The sequence below is a fragment of the Centropristis striata genome, chromosome 16 (genome assembly GCF_030273125.1).
Source record: "Centropristis striata isolate RG_2023a ecotype Rhode Island chromosome 16, C.striata_1.0, whole genome shotgun sequence".
NCBI lineage: Eukaryota > Metazoa > Chordata > Actinopteri > Perciformes > Serranidae > Centropristis > Centropristis striata.
In genome coordinates, this window is record NC_081532.1 from 22,833,512 (window position 1) to 22,853,836 (window position 20,325).

Sequence of the window (20,325 nt, forward strand, 5' to 3'; positions counted from 1 at the left end):
ATAAAACTACATTAAGTCAAGAGTATAATAGTTTGTGCTCTGTTCCTGAGACAGGCATCTTGTAGCAACTGTCTAGAATAGCTCATTGACAATCAGGTAACCCAAGTTAATTTTCCTCCTGCAGGGACTGTCTGCCTGAGGTCAGAGCCGTCTGATGGGATGGGGAGAGTGGGAGGAGGGCCCACAACCGCTGGCTGCAGTCAGCATCACAAACAGCTTCAAGACACAAAACGGCAGGTACATTCAGACCGGAAATCAGGCAATTGTAACTTCAAAATAAAGTGATAACCACAGAAACCCCTTGACGTGTTTATGCAATGAAAAATGTTTGGTTAAATCAATTTTGATTTAGGTTCATTTATCCTTGAGCAGTTTTTTGTTGCAAGTAGTAACCCCTCAGTTACATTTCAGTTGCATTTTAACCCTCTGAATCCTACCAACATATGTTTTCCTTAAAAAATACACCCTTTATTGTAAAAGAGGTTATGAAAGTTCCCATTACAAAAATAACCAAAATAAAACTTAAAAATGTGATATTTCTGTCAAAATCACTTTATTCTATATGTGTTGAGTTGTCGCCTAAAATAAACTGTTTGAAATAACTAGATCCTATAAAAATATAAGGCCAGGAGAAGTTATAAAAATGCAAATAATTCAATATGTAGCATGTATACATATATATCCATGACAGTTCTGTGCACTTTGTACAAAGTGTTGCCTATATAAATTCAATTTTATTACATTAAAAAATATATATTTATGAGAGAAATTCAACTTGTTTGTTTTCTTTGTTATGATTTATGCCATTGTAACTGTTCCCACTTGCTTTGCTCCACTTATTGCAATGAAATACAAGACCACAGTGAGTAAAATGTGAAAAGAGCAAAACAACCTGAAACAGCTTGTGGTTTAGAGCAATGGTTCCCAAAAGGTGTGAGACAAGTTCAGGTGTGCCTGGAATTACTTTCAGTAAAAAAATTAAAATAAATCAAATGTAATGCTTAGACTAGTAAGCCAAAATTGCTAAATGCTATTTTGCAACATTCTAACTGTAATATTTGTTGGGCTAATTTCCATCTTGTGTAACACTGGCAAAGTATTTTTTGTGTTTTTTATATTTACTGATAAAATACAGTGTTCGCTAACGTTAACAAAATCTAGTTTTCTTGATGCAATTTCTCTTATTTATTTCTTAAAATTTTTATAACACTGTTTTGTTTTTTATAATGCTGCTCTATATTTTACAGTTACTTTCAGTTAAATCTCCAACTGCCATATCCTATTTCTAACCGATACCAGAACGCAGTATATGTTTTATTGTGAAAGTCCGGACCGGATGTGGTAGCTTAGTATATCTGCTGCTTTGACACCGTCAGTCCGTCACAAGTGAGTGAAAGCTCAGGGGCCGTAACGATTTAAAAAGCGGTGCCATCCGCATACCACGCAGGGTCTGACCTGCCAGCCAGTGCCCACATTTCCAGGCGCCCATGTGTCATTTTATTTTGGCAGAAATAAAGGTTGTCCGGATGCCTGCAAAGCGCTGCCCCATCTGAGACACAGCAGAGGACGCGGTGCTTCAAGTGTCTTCATATTCATGGAATAAAAGCAGGTAAGGTGTCATAGTCTTGCTTATAGGTAATTGTATTATGATGCAACAGGGCATCAAGATGTAACATGTGTAGCAGCGGAAGTAATAATGTTTTTTTCTGGTGTCTTTAACCCTCCACATTGAGGTGACTAGTCCCGTTATGTCCCCTGGTATGTGGGGGGAAATCGCAGCGCAAAGTAATTATGTTGCACCATTCATGGTCCTTTTTTCATCATGATGCATAATGCAGATTGGCAAACTGGCAGTTTGTATTCTGGTACACAGTCTTGTCGAGCCATCCTGGAGGTTGGAATCTGCTACTGTTCCCTATAAAGCTCCTTGACTCGGACAGAATAAAGAGGAAAAAAGGCGCTGAGGAGGAAAACCGTTTCACTTCCAGTTTTAAGGGACCTTTATGAGCTGTTATGTATATGTTTGCCCATCTGCAGATGGTAACCCAGTCTGACAATATTAGAAAGAATCCACAGGGAATACAGGAAATTCCAGCTAAAAAGATACATTTCAACTCCAGAAATCTTTTTATTGGAGACTTTAGGCATGTCGGTCACTCCCTTTAATAGCAGAGAGTGGGAAAAAAAAAAGAGAGAGAAGATGTTTGGATATCTGTTAAATTACTGCCAGATGTGTGTTCTGTGTAATAATCACTCTGCAAATATTGTGAAAGACTGCATGATATTGGCATGGACACAGCTTGAATAATTATATATAATTACTGAATTTGTGTGCAGCATATGTTACGTGTGTTAACATGCTGAACATCTACTGACCAATCATATTCAATAATATGTATTTCTATCTTTTATCTCCCAAACATATCTGGTATTTCATATAAAATGAGATAGCGTATGAATTTGATCCATGATACAGGCTATAACTAATTCCCCTGTTAACTCTGTTAATGTATTTACTCATTATGCCAAACATGCAAGAAGCTTTGTATATGTCTCAGAGGAAATAAATCAGTGGAGATGTTTCTGCGTTTTTCAGAAGTGTTGCTGCTGTACAGGAGCAGTGGGCTGCTGCTGTGTGGGCGGTTTAACCAGAGGACAGATGAGTAGGTTTGTCCTGTGTGCAGTGAATCAGTCTGCTATTAGTGGTTCATGTGGGAGCGCTGGCAGACAAGGTCGGCAAATGAAAGTTGCTTATATTTGAGGAGTGCAGGAAGGAATGTGCAAATGTGTTTTCCGTTACTGTTGATTTTTTTGACGCAAATGTTTGAACCTCATTTTCAGGAACAAAACTGAAAGAGGAACATGAGCTGTCACACCCCATGTTTATCATGTGCCAAGTTTCCTGTCCTGGGAAAGTCCTTTCCTTCCTTACAAAAACTTCCCTGAGCCTTACTGTGGAGTCCACTCTATGCACACACATTTCCACTCCAAGTGTCTTAGTCATGATCAGGGCTTTTCAGGCGTGAATCGAATTTACCAAAACTCTCAGTTGCTTCACAAGTGTCCACGTCTGTGAAAGATCTCCAGTTTACAAGCGCCAACTTGCAACTTTTTGTTCCTACTCACACAGAGCATGAGTGCCAAATGTACTCCTGAATCCAAAAGTGTTTAACTGGTTTGCTGGGCAGAACTTTTGTTGGCCTGAAAGGGGTGCAGGGAGCCGTTCATCCATGTTGTGGCTAATGAACACGGCTCTTTGTAGAGTACTGAGAAGGCCTATTGTAAAACACCATTGTCTGCCTGCTTGCTGCCAGGGTAACACTCTCACACTGGTAGGAAAAATGCTGCAGTCAGAGCTGACAAATGCCTCGCCAGAATATGTGAGAAAAAAAAGAAGAAGGCCTCATTTTACCTTGACTCCACAGAGTGAATAAAAATCCAATTTGTCAGATTTTTCACAAGTCATTACTTCTGCAAATTACCTTTTGAAAAGAGAGAAATCAGCGTATAGTTTACAGAGCTCTTCACACACCTAAAACCCAAACGAAGCAGAGAAACATATTCCTAAGTCGGGCCTTGCATTGTCTAGATGTCTTCTAAAAGCTATGAGGGAAGGAACCCTCTGTGAATGACCTCTTTACAGAGCATTGTGTTCGTCCATGCTCATCACTCAACGTCTCATCTGTATATGTTATGTTCACCAAGTGTGAAATCAACAACAGGAGACAGAAGAACCACTCACTCTTTTATTCCTGACCACCTAATATCACCACTCCTACACCGGCAGAGAGTATTTTTAGTCTTCTCGAGGAAGATTTCCCCTTTTTTGGCCCGAATCCTTATCCTGTTGGTTTTATTAGAGTGTGGGAACATGTTTACACTAGTACCAAGCAATGCTGTGTATAGTTTTTAGAAGCGTGGGGGTGAGATAGGTTGGTAAAAGAGTGGACTGTGCACTGAGGTTTATGCCAGAAAAGGGCAAATCAATGAATGTATTCATGTCACAGTCAGATATGTTTGTGAAAGGTTCCTCCTGCACAGCTGTTTCTATGTATTTCAGTGCATTTTTTCCCATTTTCCCAGTAATTAGCTTGAAAATATATTTATTTACATGGTAAATTCAGATACGCACTCTCCAGACAAAGTTGACCCCAGCTTTTGACGAGCTGACAACAAGCCTCCTCTCTTTGAAGCAGGATTAAATAGGAATGTTTGGCAAAGCGTGTGTTGACTGGACTGCTGACATATACTCGCCCACAAAAGTGCAGGGCTATCATTTCCTATTCTGTTTTTCTTTCTGATAAAGCCTTGTGTTTTGGCCTGCTTCCTGTTGTCTGGATAGCAGTGACTGCAATGTATAAAAATGATTAAATATTGGTGCAAACCGGCTCCATCAGCAGTCCGAAAAAACAAGCAGAATTTATTTTTGTAAAGTAATAACTGAAATGTTTCTCTTGTCATTTGCACACAAAAAACTGTGAACTTGTTTCCCTTCTGTCCTTCACAGCCATCATGTTGGGGAAGTCAGATGGGAAAAAGAAGTGGGCGGCAGTCAGGGGTCGTCTGGGCTCCTCGCAGGACTCAGACACCCAGCAGGAGGCCAACCTGGAGAGTGCTGATGCAGAGCTGTGCATCAGACTGCTGCAGGTTCCCACTGTCGTCAACTATTCAGGGCTAAAGCGGCGCCTGGAGGGCAGCGACCAGACATGGATGGTCCAGTTCCTGGAGCTGAGTGGCTTGGATCTCCTCCTGGAGGCCCTGGACCGGCTCTCGGGGCGGGGATGCTCTCGCATTGCAGACGCCCTCCTGCAGCTCACCTGCGTCAGCTGCGTCCGAGCAGTTATGAACTCCTCTACGGGGATCCACTTCATTATCGAGAACGAGGGATACATTCGGAAGCTCTCCCAAGGTTGACCATACACTCATCACATGTACTGCACTCATGTGTCCATATGCTGTTTACATGATGGTTTTTTCATACATAGGCTATTTAAGATAAGATATTACTTAATTAGTCCCACAACAGCAGGAGATATATATATATACTGAGTTGTGAAACACACACACACAGTGTGTGTGTGTGTGTGTGTGTGTATCTACAGTACAATGTGATCATCAGAGGGCAAAGTTCAAGTTGAGCTGTCTAAAAAAGGCAGTTAAACAAAGCATCCTGCTTTGGTCTACACAGAAGGCGGGAAAGAGTTGGGATAGGGGCTTTTGGAACTGATGGAAAATATGAGGGCTGACCTGTATTGACGTGTGTGACCGTGATGCTCCGCAGCTTTGGACACTTCCAACACGATGGTGAAGAAGCAGGTGTTTGAGCTGCTTGCTGCCCTCAGCGTGTTCTCTGCAGACGGTCACCGCCTTGCACTGGATGCTCTGGATCACTACAAGGCAAGTAGATGGAAAAAAGTTATATTGTTGTGGGATTTATACTGCATCAGTGCTCTTAATGATAAATACCCTAACAATGCCCTCTAGTGGTGGGTTACATGCACAATAACTATACTCCAGTGAAATGACATGAAGTTCAGGACTTACTGTGACTTTGATTTCACCTTCAGGGAGTGAAGACGCAGCAGTATCGCTTCAGTGTAATCATGAACGAGCTGCAGGCCACAGATAACATCCCGTACATGGTTACACTCCTCAGTGTCATCAACGCCATCATTTTCGGGACAGACGACCTCAGGCAGAGAGATAAGATGAGAAAGCAGTTTATTGGTAGGTGCTCCATCAGGCTGCCGTTAAACAATTAACCAGCAGTCTCATCATGATTAAGGTCTCGCTGAGCTGAGCTGTTACAGTGTCTCCCCTCTGTGCTGGAAGTGAATGCAGATGGGAAAGCAGGCCATCAGCAGGAGCTCTATTAGAAATATCTCTGTCACTGGGTCTGTCTAAGAATAGGTCTTATGGCCTCATTCTCACTTTGACAAACCCCTGAGAACTAAGCAAATCTCGAGTGTATAAAGCATTGTGTATCATGCATTTTGCACCGTAACTAAGTTTTAATTTAAAGAAAATGTTATCACATTGATTAAATCACACTGACCTGATGTGAGTTTGATGACATCGTTGTGATAAAGTTGGCCATCTGGATGAAACTATCAAACAATCACAATTTTCATTAGTGGATTATTCTGTTTTTCTGCAGCATATTCTGCACATTGAAAATCTTCTGGGAGTGAAGCAGCTCTGTCCATTTTACTTATGGCTGCTTGCATCCACTGGAAATCCCATAGTTGTTTTGTATAGAAAATCCACTTTATTCCAGTTTAATCCATGTAGTCTTCTTACTGTTGGCTGTAAGGTGTTTAAAATGTGCAGGCACATAAAACATAATCTGATCCATTTGACTTCCACTTTTCGTCACTTACATTTTTTAAATTATATTATTTAACATACTCAAAAAGGTTACAACATTGTTCCGTATTTATTTAATAATAATAACAAAAATAAATCCATTAATGTCATAAAAATGAATAAAAACTGGTTGAAAGACTATATCTCAGCCGTGGCTTCAGCTGCACAAAATGTACTGAAACTGCTCACATAATACCTGCATCCAATAGGTAAAAGGTGAGGCATGACTTGTGCATCAAGTCTCTATAATAAAAGAAACAAATACAGCCAAAAGCTTAACTTAAATTAGATATAGGCTCATGATATTTACAAATAAAGCAAAGTCAAACCTTTTCTTTTAAGGGCTAAAATAACAGGAATAACCTCAGACTGAGCCGTCATTGTTAAGCACTAACCTTAGCTGCCTGAAGATCACCACAGTCATGATATATGATACATTTTTCATATTTCTGTCTATATACACCCTCCTAAATTCACTAAAATGGCAACCACCACCTGGTAACACTCAGCCATTTGTTTGGCCACTCCTCTTTATGTGATTGCTCACCTGAGACTTCCTGCAAATTCCCCAAAAACTAACATATGCCACTGTGGAAAGATGTGTCACCACTATGTAAACTTTCTTAAAAACTGAGGACTTAGTGTTGTGTTTTACTGTTGTCTTGCAGGGCTCCAGTTACTTGATATTCTGCCCAAGTTAAGGTGAGCCTTTCTTCTGTCTTTCACATTGTTTTTGGACTCATTTTGTCCGTCTCTTCCTCTCTAAAGCAGATTTCATGCAATACATAAAGGTTGACCTTTAGAAGTGATTTCCAGTCCATAATAATTTATGTGCTTTTAGGAAAAGATGTGTGCAATTTTGTGTCCATTAATGACAGTAATTTGAGGTGCCTGTCACTGCTTTTTAAAAATTTAAAACGGCAATTTAAATGTGATGAAGTGTCCCCACCAGTGATCTGTATGTGGGTGGTGTGCAGGGAGCAGGAGGATGAAGACTTGATTATTCAATGTGAAGCTTTCGAAGAGGCAATGGCTGAAGATGAGGAGGAGCTGCTGCGGATGTACGGGGGCATCGACATGAGTGATCACCTCGAGGTTTTCACCACACTCTTTAACAAGGTGGGAGGTGCCTGTCAGGTTTTATCTAGTCCAGTAAATCGGAGACAGAAAATACTTTATTGTGTTTCTGATTCATTGAGGTTTTTGTGGTGCAGACACAGCATTTGTTCACATGCATGTGTTTGTGTGCAGGTGAGCAGCTCTCCAGCCTCCCTGCAGCTGCTGTCCATCCTGCAGACATTGCTGGTGCTGGGGCCGGGCCGCTCTGACATCTGGCTGGCTCTGGAGGCCATCACTAACAGAGCCATACTGCTGGCCCAGGACTGTGAGTCAGCACAGAAGCAGCAATACATTCACTTTAGGTCAACTAATGGCGAGCTAATGGGCTCCTCAGTGATTCATTTGGGATGGGGGAGTGATTATCCAGGAAAACAGATCATAGAGGCAGCTGTTGACAGGGTGGCTGAAAGCTTTTGTTTTAGTGAGAGCTTCAAATGAAGTTCACCTGTGTGTTTGGGTTTGTGCTCTAGCTCAGATGGAGTCCTGTGAGAAGATCCTGCAGCGGCTCATGTTCTCCAAGGGCCAGAGCTGTGGAGGTCACCACGAGGTGGACGGGCAGCTGCTGAGGGTGGATAAGGCCGTGCAGACTGATCTGGACTGGGACAAAGACAAAAGCGTCACATCCTCTCTGAAGCCACAGTATGCCTCTCCTCCACCTCCCCCTCCGCCCCCCCCTCCTCCTCCTCCTCCTCTCCCCCCTAGTATGACTTCTCATCAGTGCCCACCTCCACCTCCACCCCCTCCTCCTCCACCTCTTCCTGGAGGGTTTGGTGTACCCCCACCACCTCCTCCTTTGCCAGGAGTTCCGCCGCCACCGCCACCGCCACTGCCCGGCGGTCCTGGCATGGCCCCACCACCGCCACCCCTACCAGGGATTAGTACCGGACCTCCACCGCCACCTCCCTTACCTGGCATGCCCCCTCCACCTCCTCCTCCTCCAGGCATGATAGTGGCTCAGAGTAGCCAGGTCTTGGGGTGCGCTGCCCCTATGAAAACGTACCGATGCCCCACCCTGAGGATGAAGAAGCTGAATTGGCAGAAACTCCGCGCTGTTACTGGTGAGAGGACAAAATATTCCGATTAGTTCAACTACAATCTGTCATTTATCTTATGAAGGAAGCAAACTCTGGCTGAATGTAATTTCAAGGCTGTCAAGCTGCCTTTGAACAAGCTAAATTACTTATTTTTCTTTCTATTTTTGCCTCTGTCCAAGATATTATTCACTCCTTCTGGTTTATTTATATGTTTTAATACAGGGTTGAGTCGGATTAGACAATTACTGAATACAAATTATGTGGCAGCTTTTCAGTTCGAAACATGATCCATGAGATTGCAAAATGTATGTAATCTAATCTCAGCATTTATGGGTAACTTCAAAATTAACTATTAAAAATATTGCATCTAGGGTCAGTAGAGCACAGCACTTATTATTAAGGCTTAGTCCAATTAATAAATGTGTGTTAATAATTATCATATTTTTGCACCTTAAACTTGTATTTGGTAAAAAAAAAAAAAAATGTAGCTCCCAACATTTTCCATGCTAATTTAATTAATTTAGCATATTAAGCTTTACAGTTGGTCAAATCACATGACTGTATCCCATATGTTGTAGAAAACATACAGTACACCTGCAATTGTTTTTTTGTTGCCGTTTTCAAATTACAAGCCACTTGGAGGATTTTTCACTTGCAACACAAAAGGAGTACTGACTTTTTTCATGCAATCCATTACTGACCAGCCCTGTTAAATAGATAAACAGCATTATGAGGGTGGAACGTTGATATGAGCAAAACCATTATTCAGAATTATTTAATGTGGGTTTTGTAGAGGATTATCCTGAACCATCCCTTTTCAAGTTAATTCCAGCCATGTAAAGATGTTGATACAAAATGGAGCCACATGAGCTCATGACGGGTTCCTCTCTTCCTTCTCACACACACAGATGGTCACTCCATGTGGGCCTCGGTTCAGAAAGAGCCTCCTCCTCGCGAGCCGGACTACAGCAGTATCGAGCAGCTGTTCTGTCTCCCGGTGACCGAGCACAAAGACAAGGGGGCAGCTGCTCCTGTCAAGAAGGAGCCTAAAGAGGTGTGCTTGGTCAACACTTGACACTGCTCCTCGGAGCTGCAGAACAAACGCACCTGATTATCAAAGCTGAATAATCAATATGCCTCTCTAACTGCTATCTCTCTCTCTCCCCGTAGATTACATTCATTGATCCAAAGAAAAACTTGAATTTGAACATATTTCTAAAGCAGTTCAGATGGTACGATGTTAAGCTTTATTTTGATGTTTTTAAATGCAGTTTGGTCTATTTTCCAGCTCAATATTTTGTATTTTCTTTGTCCAGCACAAATGAGGACTTTGTAGCCATGATTCAAAGTGGGGACCGCAGTCGGTTTGATGTCGAGGTTCTGAAGCAGCTTCTTAAGCTCCTGCCAGAGAAGCACGAGGTTTGTAATCTTTAACAATCCTTACCTGGAGACTTGTCTGCACACGTAACAGCCCACTTTCAGATGGCAGAAGTCTGAGTCACTGTCTTGTGTTTTCATGTAGATTGAAAATTTGAAGTCTTTCCAAGGAGAAAAAGACAAGTTGGCAAACGTTGACCGCTTCTACACCTCCCTTCTCACCGTACCATGGTAATTTTTTTTTTCTTTCTCCAGTTCTGTTAATCATGTGCATGCTTGATATCCTCATACTTGTTTCATTATTTGCCTTGCTTTCTGGCTCGTCTCCCCAGTTATCAGTTGAGGATCGAGTGCATGTTGCTGTGTGAGGAGACTTCATCAGTGTTGGATATGCTCAAACCCAAAGTCAAGCTGGTGGAGGAGGCCTGCCAGTGTAAGTAAACTCTCGGCCTTCTGCTGTGTTCACATGCATGCAGTTTCCCATGAAAGATATATATATATATATATATATATATATATATATATATATATATATATTTTTTTTTATTTTTTATTTTTTTTGTGTGTGTGTGTATCCGCAAATTAACTCCATTTAACAAATCCCTCAGCTCTCAGAAGCAGCTCGCTCATGCCCAGTTTCTGCAGGCTCATCCTTGACGTTGGAAACTTTCTCAACTATGTAAGCGCCTATTGTATCGTGTATATTTCACTGTAAGCTTACATTTAGACGGGGCTTGCATTTTTAATCGTCGCTCTACTTCCAGGGAAGTCACACAGGGAACGCAGAGGGGTTCAAGATCAGCTCGTTGCTCAAGCTCGCGGAGACCAAGGCCAACAAGAGCCGCATTACGCTGCTTCACCACATCCTGGAGGTACCCAAAGTGGCTCACAGCTGCCATGACTCTTTTTCCTTTCTCAGTTATGAATCTCTTTAATTGCCCACTGCATGCCTTGTTTTGCAAAGGAAGCAGAGGCGAACCACCCGGAGCTGTTGGCACTGCCAGATGATATAGAGATCTGTGAAAAAGCAGCGGGGTAGAGAAACCTTTCACATTTATTTTAACTTTCTTTTATAATTGGTCCTCAGTGGATTTGTAACACACTTAAAAAAAAAAACTTTTCTCTTTGTCCTCAGAGTTAATGTGGACTCTGTTCAATCAGAAGCCAGTGCCTTACTGAAACGATTGAATGAGACGGCCAAGAAGGTCTCCAACTCTGTGGAAGAGATGAAAGACCAGTATGCAAAAGTTCTTGAGGTAAGATAAGTTTCACAAATACATGTGATGACCTTAAACTGTTTTCCGAAGCTGAATTAAAAGCCCTTCATTTTCTCTTCTGCAGGAAAGTCGCGAGGCATGTCAGGCTTTAAGTGAAAGGCTCACTGTGGTTGAGAAGAAGAAGAGTGAACTGGCTGTCTACTTATGTGAAGATGCAAACCAGCTGTCGCTTGAGGAACTCTTCGGAACCATCAGGACTTTCCGAGGACTTTTCATCAAGTCACTGAAGGTCAAGGGGGATACTTTGTTATAACTCTTTCATTTTGGTCTCAAAAGCATTTAGCTGCATTCATTCTTTGAGCTTCATTGAGCAGTCATTCTGCAACATGCTGAGAGTGCTTAATGCACAAAAGCCCTTTTTTCAATTTCTGCACAGGGATTTTGGACAAAAAATGAAATGCCCGTACAGAAATTAGTGTATGTATATTCTGCATGGTGCAGAGTTTCCCTGGGTATCATTACGCTGTGAAACATGTTAATATTTCTCTGTCCAAATGCCACAAAGACAAATTGCTGTGTACATTTTGTACTCAGCAGTGAGTGACACCCTTACTTTCATGATAACAGGAAAACAAAACCAGAAGAGAGCAGGCAGCCAAGGCTGAGAAGAGGAAGAAGCAGTTGGCAGAGGAGGAGTCCAAGAGACAGAAGGGAGAGAATGGAAAAATCAGTAAGTTGTGAACAGCCCTCATTTCTTACAGAGTATGACAAATTACTACCTAAGTTGTCATTTGAATAGTGTGTTTTAAGCCCTCTTTTTGTCTCTGTTGCAGTCAAGAAAGGTTTTGTGCCGCAGAACGATGGCTGCATCATCGACCACCTCCTGGCGGATATAAGGAAAGGTTTCAGCCTCAGAAAGACCAGGCCAAGGTGCGATTCGGAAAGCCTCCCTTCTAGTGAAATGCATAGGGATACCTGCCCATCCGGTAAGGACAAGAGACTGTGGCCTCCATCTGCAGTTCCTGAGCCACTTAACTGCGAGCCACAACACAGCCTTGCTGCTTTACCTTGGCTATTTTATTTGTGCTAAGTTAGCTCCATCGCTTAGTTTCTTTGTTGAGCATTTGTTTGCATGGAGAGCTTTTTTTTGTCCTGCGGCTTTGCTAACTTTAACATCACCCCATTTTAATAATGATGATGATGTATGTAACTTCACTATCAATACGACCTACTTCTCCCCCTCAGGGTCAAATGTGAAGCCTGCAGACGAAGGAGCCGCAGGATTAGCCACATCCGTGCCCAACAAACCTCAGATAGAGGGTCACCAGGCATGCACAGGAGAAATGAACGGCTTCATCAGCCCGTCCGAAGAGACTCTGCCAGCACCTCAGGGTGCGGGTCAAGACGGACCAGCTGCAGCTCCCAAGGAACCCCCAAGAGAAGCAGCAATGGCAGTGCAGGCACCCTTGGAAAGACCAACGTCGCTGCAGGCGGAGCAACACCCACAGAAACCTGCAGGATCAACGCTCCTGAATATGACTCAGCCTCAGGTTGAAGCAGAGCATCAGACATGTCTCCCCACAAATGGCTGTTCGTTGGATTCCACTGAGACCAGCGTCTTCAGCCCATCTTCCCTCTCTGATTCTGACCTGCTGGAGGCCGTGTTAGATTACACCCCCATCCTGGCATCTGAGAAACTGTCGCCAAAAGAGCCAGCGGACATTAGCGTCAATGTTCAGATAAAGGAAAGCCCTTTACCTAATACAGACAATGTGACACAGAGTAGTAAAAGCAATAAAAAAGGAGATGGGAAAGGTGAAACTAGTGATAAAATAAGCCATTTAGCAGAGGAAGTTGGAAGAGAAGAGCGGAAATGCATTATTGTTAAAACGTCCGTGACTACAGTCAGTGAGGGCATCAGGGGCTGCGACGTGCCAGATGGACCGGAATCAGAAGATCTGCCATCGGTGTCCGAAGCCGAGCCTCAATCCCTTAAGCCCGAACCAAAGAAACAGCAGAGCCTCTTTAAACGAAGCAAAAAGAAGAGTAATCAAGGTAATCTCTACATTAACCTAAATAAAGATATTTGGAATGCTAGTCTCTTGACGTGCCTGAAAAGGGAATCCTTATTTATTTTGTTTTTATTGCATTTAACATTTTATATTTTATATATGGGCTATTTTAGTGTATCTTAAGCATTTGTGCATGCATGGAATTATTGCATGCATGCATTTTTATTAAAGAGTATGGATGCAGTGTGCAGAGCTTGATTTTTGCAGATTTCAATATTGAATAGATTTGAATCTATGGACAGTTTGTTTGAATGCCCTGTTCTCCATTTTGACTCTCTGAAACACAAGGTAACAGTGGGAAAGGACACACTAAACATAAAAAAGGCTGTGTGTTGCAGTGAGGTAGGTCAAATCGATGGGATGGCAAACTGTAAGCAGGAAAATCATCCTAATGAGCTCAATCACCGTCGAAGCTTTGTCCCAAATAACACTTCATCTGTGGGTCTAACTGGAATCTGGATGTCATTTGTCTCTGTTGTCCAGCTTTTAACACTCGCTCTCTAACAGTTATCAGGCCAAAATCTTAAACATTCTTGAAGTGATTCTTCTGTGCATTAAATCTGGGGGAAACTAACCATGAAAACACAACAATTAATCCTCTTAAATATTATCACAGCTTTGTGATCTCAAACAGCCTTGCAGCTTTGTGACGTCATTGTGAAGTCATCGTGGACCGAGTTATCTCATAAAAGCCGCCACTTTTGTGTCTCTCCTTCCATATTTTCTTGTCCATTCCCCTCAAATCTGCAACGGGACTATTCAGCCTACTAACGCAGTCTCGTGTGCTTCCTGTAAACTGTGCTTTGTGTTAGTCTGATGAAAGATGCTGTATGTGATGCATTAAAAATGTTTTTACCACTTTTTAAAAAAATAAGATTTTAAAGCTGATTTAGTCATGTCTGTAAGCCAATCATGAATAAATATATCCAGCTGTAAATATGATTTTATTAAAGTATTTTATTTGGATATATTTTTGATTCTATGTATTCATTTGAGTCTTTGTTTCTGTAGGTGACTCGAGAAAAAGGAAATCAAGAGGAAAGAGAAAATGTTAAGGAGTTGTGCACTGGAAGGACTACAGTATGTTTTATTGTGAGACTACACGATGAGCTTTGACTGCTTGGAGAAGGTGCGGAAGTCTTCCTTTTGCAACGATTTGTTTTCCACGACCGAGAAAAGTAAAGTCATCGAAAGGCCAATATGTCACTTTATGTAAATTTGTTTTTGTGTATATGAGTGGTTTTCATTCAGAACTATTCTAAAAAAGAAAGTTGAATATGCTTTATATGTTTTGTATAACTGTTGTGACATGCAGTGAATGTGTTCTTTGCTGTATTCTCTATTTACCTTTCAGCACCTATAGACAGAAAGATGCAGTGTTGTTGGTGCATATTTAATTTATCAAAACAGCTTGAAAATCATGTCTTAATTTCTTTATATATTATCCAGATTAGCTCTTTATGAAGTATGAGGAAAGCATTTAATGGATTGTAACTTTTAATGTTAGATATATTTTAATAAAAGTGAATTTACTGTTCAGCTGCTTGTTTTTAATCGACCCATTCACACAGATGGCGCTAATGAGGCGAACATAATCAATTAGGAAAGCTATATTACACAGGCTGCACATGATAAATGTTATAAGCTTTTAACAGGTGCATCTACCTCCATTCATCCCCGTGCGTGCTGTGTGGAGGCTATTTTCCCGTCGCTCTAACAGCCATGGAGACAAGTCGCCAGAGCACAGTTGCGCACTTCGGTGCGTCTGGCTCTGACATCATCGCCTGTGAGGTTACAGATATGGCAATGCCACTCTTGGAGACAGCTTAGTCTCCTTGAGACGGGCAGGGTAAAGCCATCGCCATCATGTCCCTCACCTGGTCGGCAAAAGACCAGAAAAACATGAATCTACCCGCTGCGGCAGGACAGAAGCGATCGCGCAACGACGCGGGGAACAAAGCGACGGTGGTGCTCGGTGCGCAGTGGGGAGACGAGGGGAAGGGGAAAGTCGTCGATTTGCTGGCGACTGAAGCGGACGTTGTGTGCAGATGTCAGGTAAATGTTTGGATTCGTAATTTTAGATGAGCGTCCACAGGGGCGTGTCCGTGTATTGTTGCTGAATGCCATTTTTCTCTGAATTCATAATCGAGTCTGTCACAATCTGGCAGCCTGTGAAAGCGCAACAGGTGCTCCGAGTGGAAACATTTGTACCTCTGTGATACTAATACTAATCTGCTAATAATTAACTTGGAAATCTTTAAAGCTATTGCAATAAACCGTGGTTAATGTGTGCTGTGGTTTCATAACTGCACTGCAGTCATTTAAAAAGGATTGTGGCCATAAAACTCAAATTTCAAAACATTTTATTGAGGCCATATGTAAAAACAGCTTTTTGCCTGATTTCTCGTTTAAGCCTTGTGCCCACTTCGAAACTTGATGTAAAGTGGCTCTGACTCATTATCACAAAAAGATTGCATTTGAGATAAATTGAATTTATATTAAAAACAATCCCAGACAGGTCAGTTCTTCATCCGCCAATATAACTCTCTTGTCAGAAATCAGAGGTCGCTGAAGCACTGGGACACAAGCTGAAACCTGCCAACAGTTGCTGTGTTGTACTTTCTCCACTGCCAGGACTAGTACCCTGTGTTCTGGAGGCTTGGGAGCCCCACCCACCGGGCTAGAGAGAGGTCACATTCTCAGAGTGGCTTGATATGTGAGAAGGCCAGGACTTAGCCAGAGGGAACAGAGTGGTGGATCCACCAGCACCAGCCAAGTCTGTTAAAATAGGTGCTGGAAAAGCTGGGTGAATCGGGAAGAGGGTGGCTTATCACCCTTTTGCGAAAATAAAATGAGACTTGTGTCTGGTCTAAATCTTCTGTGGTAATCGTCATCAAAACATTGGCAGTATAAACCATCATATCATACCCTGCTTTGGTTTGTAGGGGGGCAACAATGCAGGACACACGGTGGTCGTGGACGGCAAAGAGTATGACTTCCACCTTCTCCCCAGTGGAATCATCAACTCCAAAAGCATATCACTCATTGGTAATGGCTTCAATATTCAGCTTTATAGAGACAGCATGGTTGAGAATATGATTGCAGTTCAGAAAACATATCCCTCTGCTCTTTTTGTAGGTAATGGAGTAGTCATACATCTACCTGGCTTGTTTGAAGAGGGCGATAAAAATGACAAGAAAGGTATTTTAAGAAAAAAATGCACGTATGCAGTGGAGTACATTAAGATTAGGCTACTTACATAGATGTCATTTCTATTCTTTGACCAGGTCTGAAAGGTTGGGAGAAGAGACTAATTGTTTCAGACAGAGCTCACCTTGGTATGTGCAGTGTCACTTTACCAAAGAGGCATACAATATTGTATTTATGTTTTTTAAGTGTGTGAAGTGACTAATTTGCTGTCTCTCTGCAGTATTTGATTTCCACCAGGTTGTAGATGGCTTACAGGAAACTGAAAGACAAGCACAAGAAGGAAAGAAGTAAGGAGAAGGGAGGACAGACCTGGCATCATTTTACTAAATTATAATATTTCTGATTCTTGCCAATACACAGCCCTACTACAGGCATTATTTAACATCACTCTCTTTGGTTTTCTTAGCATTGGAACAACCAAGAAGGGCATCGGGCCGGCGTACTCCAGCAAAGCGTCCCGCACTGGCCTGCGTGTGTGTGACCTCCTGGGTGACTTTAAGGACTTCTCTATGAGGTGAAGATCACAGGCCAAACACCAAGGCCAATACTATAATGTACAGCTTTGACATGACTCATGAGTTCCTTTCCTTTCAGATTCAAGAACCTTGTCCACCAGTATCAGTCCATGTATCCAGCCTTGACAGTTGACGTTGAGGACCAACTGAAAAAACTCAAGGTAGAACAAGACACCGTCACCCATCAGTTTGTGGACTATGATTGGCATTTTGGCTTTCGCCTTTTTTTTTTTTTGGAATCAGAAGCGACCATATTTGGACGAAACGGTGGAGCTGACACCAAATAATCAGCTAACAGGTGTATTAATAAGCTGATTTTATTTAGTAAAACCAAACACAGAACATTTTTGTGTAAAAGTCAAAGTTATCAGTGCGCAATGGTTGCAACCTCATGTAACATCATGCTGTATTGAAGAAGACTTTAACCGAGAAACTGAGACCAAAAACTCATTTGTAAAGTTTTTACTGAGGTCATAAATCAAGTTAGAAGTATGGTCATTTTCTCATAGACTTTCATACAATTTGACTTCTTTTTGCAACCAGTGTAGTGGCCCCTGCTTGCCATTATATAGAATGCAGCTTTAATGTACTTTTTTTCACTTTTTAGTTCCAGAAGTTGCAGCATATAATAAAATTATTATAAAAGTGATGAATTATTGCCATTAAATAACAACAACATATGTTATTTTCTTGTGCAGGAATACGGTGAGAGATTGCGGCCAATGGTGAGAGACGGGGTCTATTACATGTATGAAGCTCTTCATGGACCTCCAAAGAAAATTTTGGTTGAAGGGGCCAACGCTGCTCTCCTCGACATTGACTTTGGTAGGATCAGCAGGAAAAAAAGAATAGATCATTTATGGATGTGAGAAGGAGTCAGTGCTTTCGTGACATATACATTTTTCTCTTCAGGCACATATCCTTTTGTGACATCATCGAACTGCACTGTGGGCGGGGCATGCACTGGTCTCGGCATCCCTCCGCTGAATATCGGTGATGTGTTCGGTGTATCAAAGGCCTACACTACCAGAGTGGGAATCGGAGCCTTCCCCACAGAGCAGCTCAATGTAAGACCTGGGTGCAGACTAGATGTTGCCTTTGCTTTCTTTGCCTTTTTATTGCATGAGGCAGAGACATGTTATGTAACTCACTGATATCGAGCTTGACATGTACAGTTTGGTTGCAATCATGTGGCTGACACACAGGCGGCAGGGCTGCTGGAGAGGAGAGAGGGGGGAGTGGGTGTACTCTGGCTGAGTGCAGCTGTCAAATTTTGTGAGAGACCGGCTCAAACACTCTTTACCTCTTTTGCAGGTCACATGTTCACAGGGATAAATTTAGGGCCAGACTCTGGGTTCAGGATATATTTACTGTGTGAGCTTGGGTTATGTTACTTGTCACGGGAGCTGACCATAGGGACATAGGTCAAGATGTTAAAACCTAATCCCCCCCAGCACATATGATGCTTTATTGTACTCAGCTGTGTTTATGACTTGTCCATAGTTTTAAGTTTCTACAGAAATAATAAAATACCTGACGTAATTTTTCCTGTCTACCATAGGCAGTAGGAGAGCTGCTGCAGACGAGGGGTCATGAGGTGGGTGTTACCACGGGAAGGAAGCGGCGCTGCGGCTGGTTGGATCTTGTCATCGTCAGATACGCTCACATGATTAATGGCTTTACCGCGTGAGTGGCATAAATTTGAGGGAATAAGCAGGTGTTTTCTGGTTGTTATGTTTTGAATATTGCACATTTACTCCCAAAGCATACCATTTCCCTCTGCATCATCATAAATCTTGTTATGATAATAATAAAAGCATGTTTTTAATTATTACTTCTATGTCATGTTACCGGTCCAACAGCATTGCTTTGACAAAACTTGACATTCTGGACGTGCTGGATGAAATTAAAGTTGGAGTTGCCTACAAACTCAATGGAAAAAGAATTCCCCATTTCCCAGGTAATAAGTCTAACATATCTGTTTAATTTGATGACATTTATTAAATGATTGATAGTAACTGATTTTCTTTTGATCGTAGCCAACATGGACGTTTTGCACAAAGTGGAGGTTGAGTATGAGACCTTCCCCGGTTGGAAGACAGACACGTCTGCAGCGAGGAAGTGGAACGACCTCCCAGCCAAGGCACAAAACTACATCCGCTTCATCGAGAACCACATCGGAGTTCCCAGTATGTCTGACACTAAATAACAGACTTTTAGAATGTAGAAAATATTATCAGTACTTCCCCTAAAGGCCTACATATCAAAATAAATGCAGAAACTCAACATATCCATAGGGTGGCACTGTTTCTTATTGATAATAGTAATTTCCAATATGGATGGTTACAGTTTTGTAAGCTTTTCTAACCTCTAATCTCTCTTTTTTCTTCTCTTCTCTTTAGTCAAGTGGGTCGGTGTTGGAAAGTCCAGAGAGTGCATGATCCAGATGTTCTGAAGGGAAACCTTTATCTCCCCCTGATGGAAGCACAGACGATGTGGCATCTTTTCATCATCTAAACTGATATTCTCCCCATTAGTTAATAAACAAAATATCTATTTTACCTTTGAGCAGTGTTGAGCTATATGTTGTTTTTTTTCTTGTCATTAGATATTTTTGTTCTTTTGATTATTCTACTAGATTTCAACATAAGGTAAGTGTCGATCTATGGCGATATCCTTCATTAAACCATTTTCAGTAAAAGTTAACAGATCTATGGAAACCTGGTCAGTTGATGCAATAGTTCATAGACTGTTCAATGTCAGAGTTGCGTGCCTTGGGGTAATGTAAATCATTATTAAACCGAACCCCCCAAAAAGTAACCAAAACAAAGCTTAAAATTGTGATATTTCTCTCAAAATCACGTTATTCTACATGTCTCATTTAAATCGACGCCAAAAATAAACCATTTGGAATAACAAGATCCTGTTAAAAACATTAAGGCCACTGTAAGGCCATGATATATTCTGCTGAGAGGAACGGTCACATGACAAATATTCACTTACACAGAGCTGAGAGGAGAGGCTCGAAAAATGTAAACAGTTAAATATGTATAGCATGTGGAGCCCCAATTTCCCCCCCAATATTCATGACACTTGTGGCCACTTGGTAAAGTGTTGTGTGTATATATATAAATTTAATTTATTCCAATCTTGGGGGGAAAAAAACATTAATTTATCTCAATGTAACATTTTTGAGTGAGTTGCCATGAAATACAAGGCCGCAGTGAGAAAATATGACCAACAAAAAACGCCTTGAAACAAATTAGGGTTCTAAAAGTTCATTTCTGGAATTAAAATCAGAAAAGACAAATTTTGCGGCGGTCCCTGAAGGCAGCACAGGGTGGAAAAAACCAAAACCACATGACAGCAAAAGCGTTGTCGTGTTGGCTCGCAGTTTCCATGTGACAATAAAGGA

At 41.7% G+C, this 20,325-nt stretch overlaps 3 protein-coding genes and 1 long non-coding RNA gene across 6 annotated transcripts; 3 read left to right on the forward strand and 1 right to left on the reverse strand.

The window, feature by feature from the left end:
- The first annotated feature begins 1,407 nt into the window (after positions 1 to 1,407).
- Positions 1,408 to 7,072, forward strand: inf2 (inverted formin 2). Its single transcript, XM_059352942.1, has 5 exons — positions 1,408 to 1,609; positions 4,508 to 4,909; positions 5,282 to 5,401; positions 5,572 to 5,727; positions 7,035 to 7,072. The coding sequence occupies exons 2-5, from the start codon at positions 4,513 to 4,515 to the stop codon at positions 7,070 to 7,072; spliced, it is 711 nt and encodes a 236-aa protein (XP_059208925.1). The 5' UTR covers positions 1,408 to 1,609; positions 4,508 to 4,512.
- LOC131987987 (uncharacterized) lies at positions 5,645 to 6,865 on the reverse strand. Its single transcript, XR_009395846.1, has 3 exons — positions 6,762 to 6,865; positions 6,056 to 6,107; positions 5,645 to 5,825 (listed from the first exon to the last, which is right to left on the reverse strand). It is a non-coding gene; the product is annotated as an uncharacterized LOC131987987 (long non-coding RNA).
- LOC131987983 (inverted formin-2-like) lies at positions 6,877 to 14,722 on the forward strand. 3 transcript variants are annotated; one of them, XM_059352938.1, is made up of 17 exons: positions 6,877 to 7,068; positions 7,307 to 7,485; positions 7,618 to 7,750; positions 7,956 to 8,543; positions 9,428 to 9,573; positions 9,690 to 9,751; positions 9,836 to 9,938; positions 10,042 to 10,127; positions 10,229 to 10,329; positions 10,505 to 10,575; positions 10,661 to 10,768; positions 10,861 to 10,931; positions 11,032 to 11,152; positions 11,238 to 11,402; positions 11,741 to 11,843; positions 11,947 to 12,099; positions 12,359 to 14,722. In XM_059352938.1, exons 2-17 carry the CDS (start codon positions 7,327 to 7,329, stop codon positions 13,306 to 13,308), a joined length of 3,120 nt encoding a protein of 1,039 aa, XP_059208921.1. In that variant the 5' UTR covers positions 6,877 to 7,068; positions 7,307 to 7,326; the 3' UTR covers positions 13,309 to 14,722. The 3 variants fall into 3 exon arrangements, with proteins under 3 accessions (XP_059208921.1, XP_059208923.1, XP_059208922.1); XM_059352940.1 differs by having other exon boundaries at positions 7,351 to 7,485; XM_059352939.1 differs by having other exon boundaries at positions 6,878 to 7,068; positions 7,344 to 7,485.
- A 120-nt stretch (positions 14,723 to 14,842) lies between these two features.
- On the forward strand, positions 14,843 to 20,002 carry adss1 (adenylosuccinate synthase 1). The gene is made up of 13 exons (XM_059352941.1): positions 14,843 to 15,240; positions 16,131 to 16,233; positions 16,324 to 16,386; positions 16,473 to 16,523; positions 16,616 to 16,682; positions 16,802 to 16,909; positions 16,990 to 17,071; positions 17,609 to 17,735; positions 17,823 to 17,977; positions 18,472 to 18,596; positions 18,773 to 18,870; positions 18,950 to 19,099; positions 19,313 to 20,002. Exons 1-13 carry the CDS (start codon positions 15,052 to 15,054, stop codon positions 19,363 to 19,365), a joined length of 1,371 nt encoding a protein of 456 aa, XP_059208924.1. The 5' UTR covers positions 14,843 to 15,051; the 3' UTR covers positions 19,366 to 20,002.
- Positions 20,003 to 20,325: the final 323 nt, after the last annotated feature.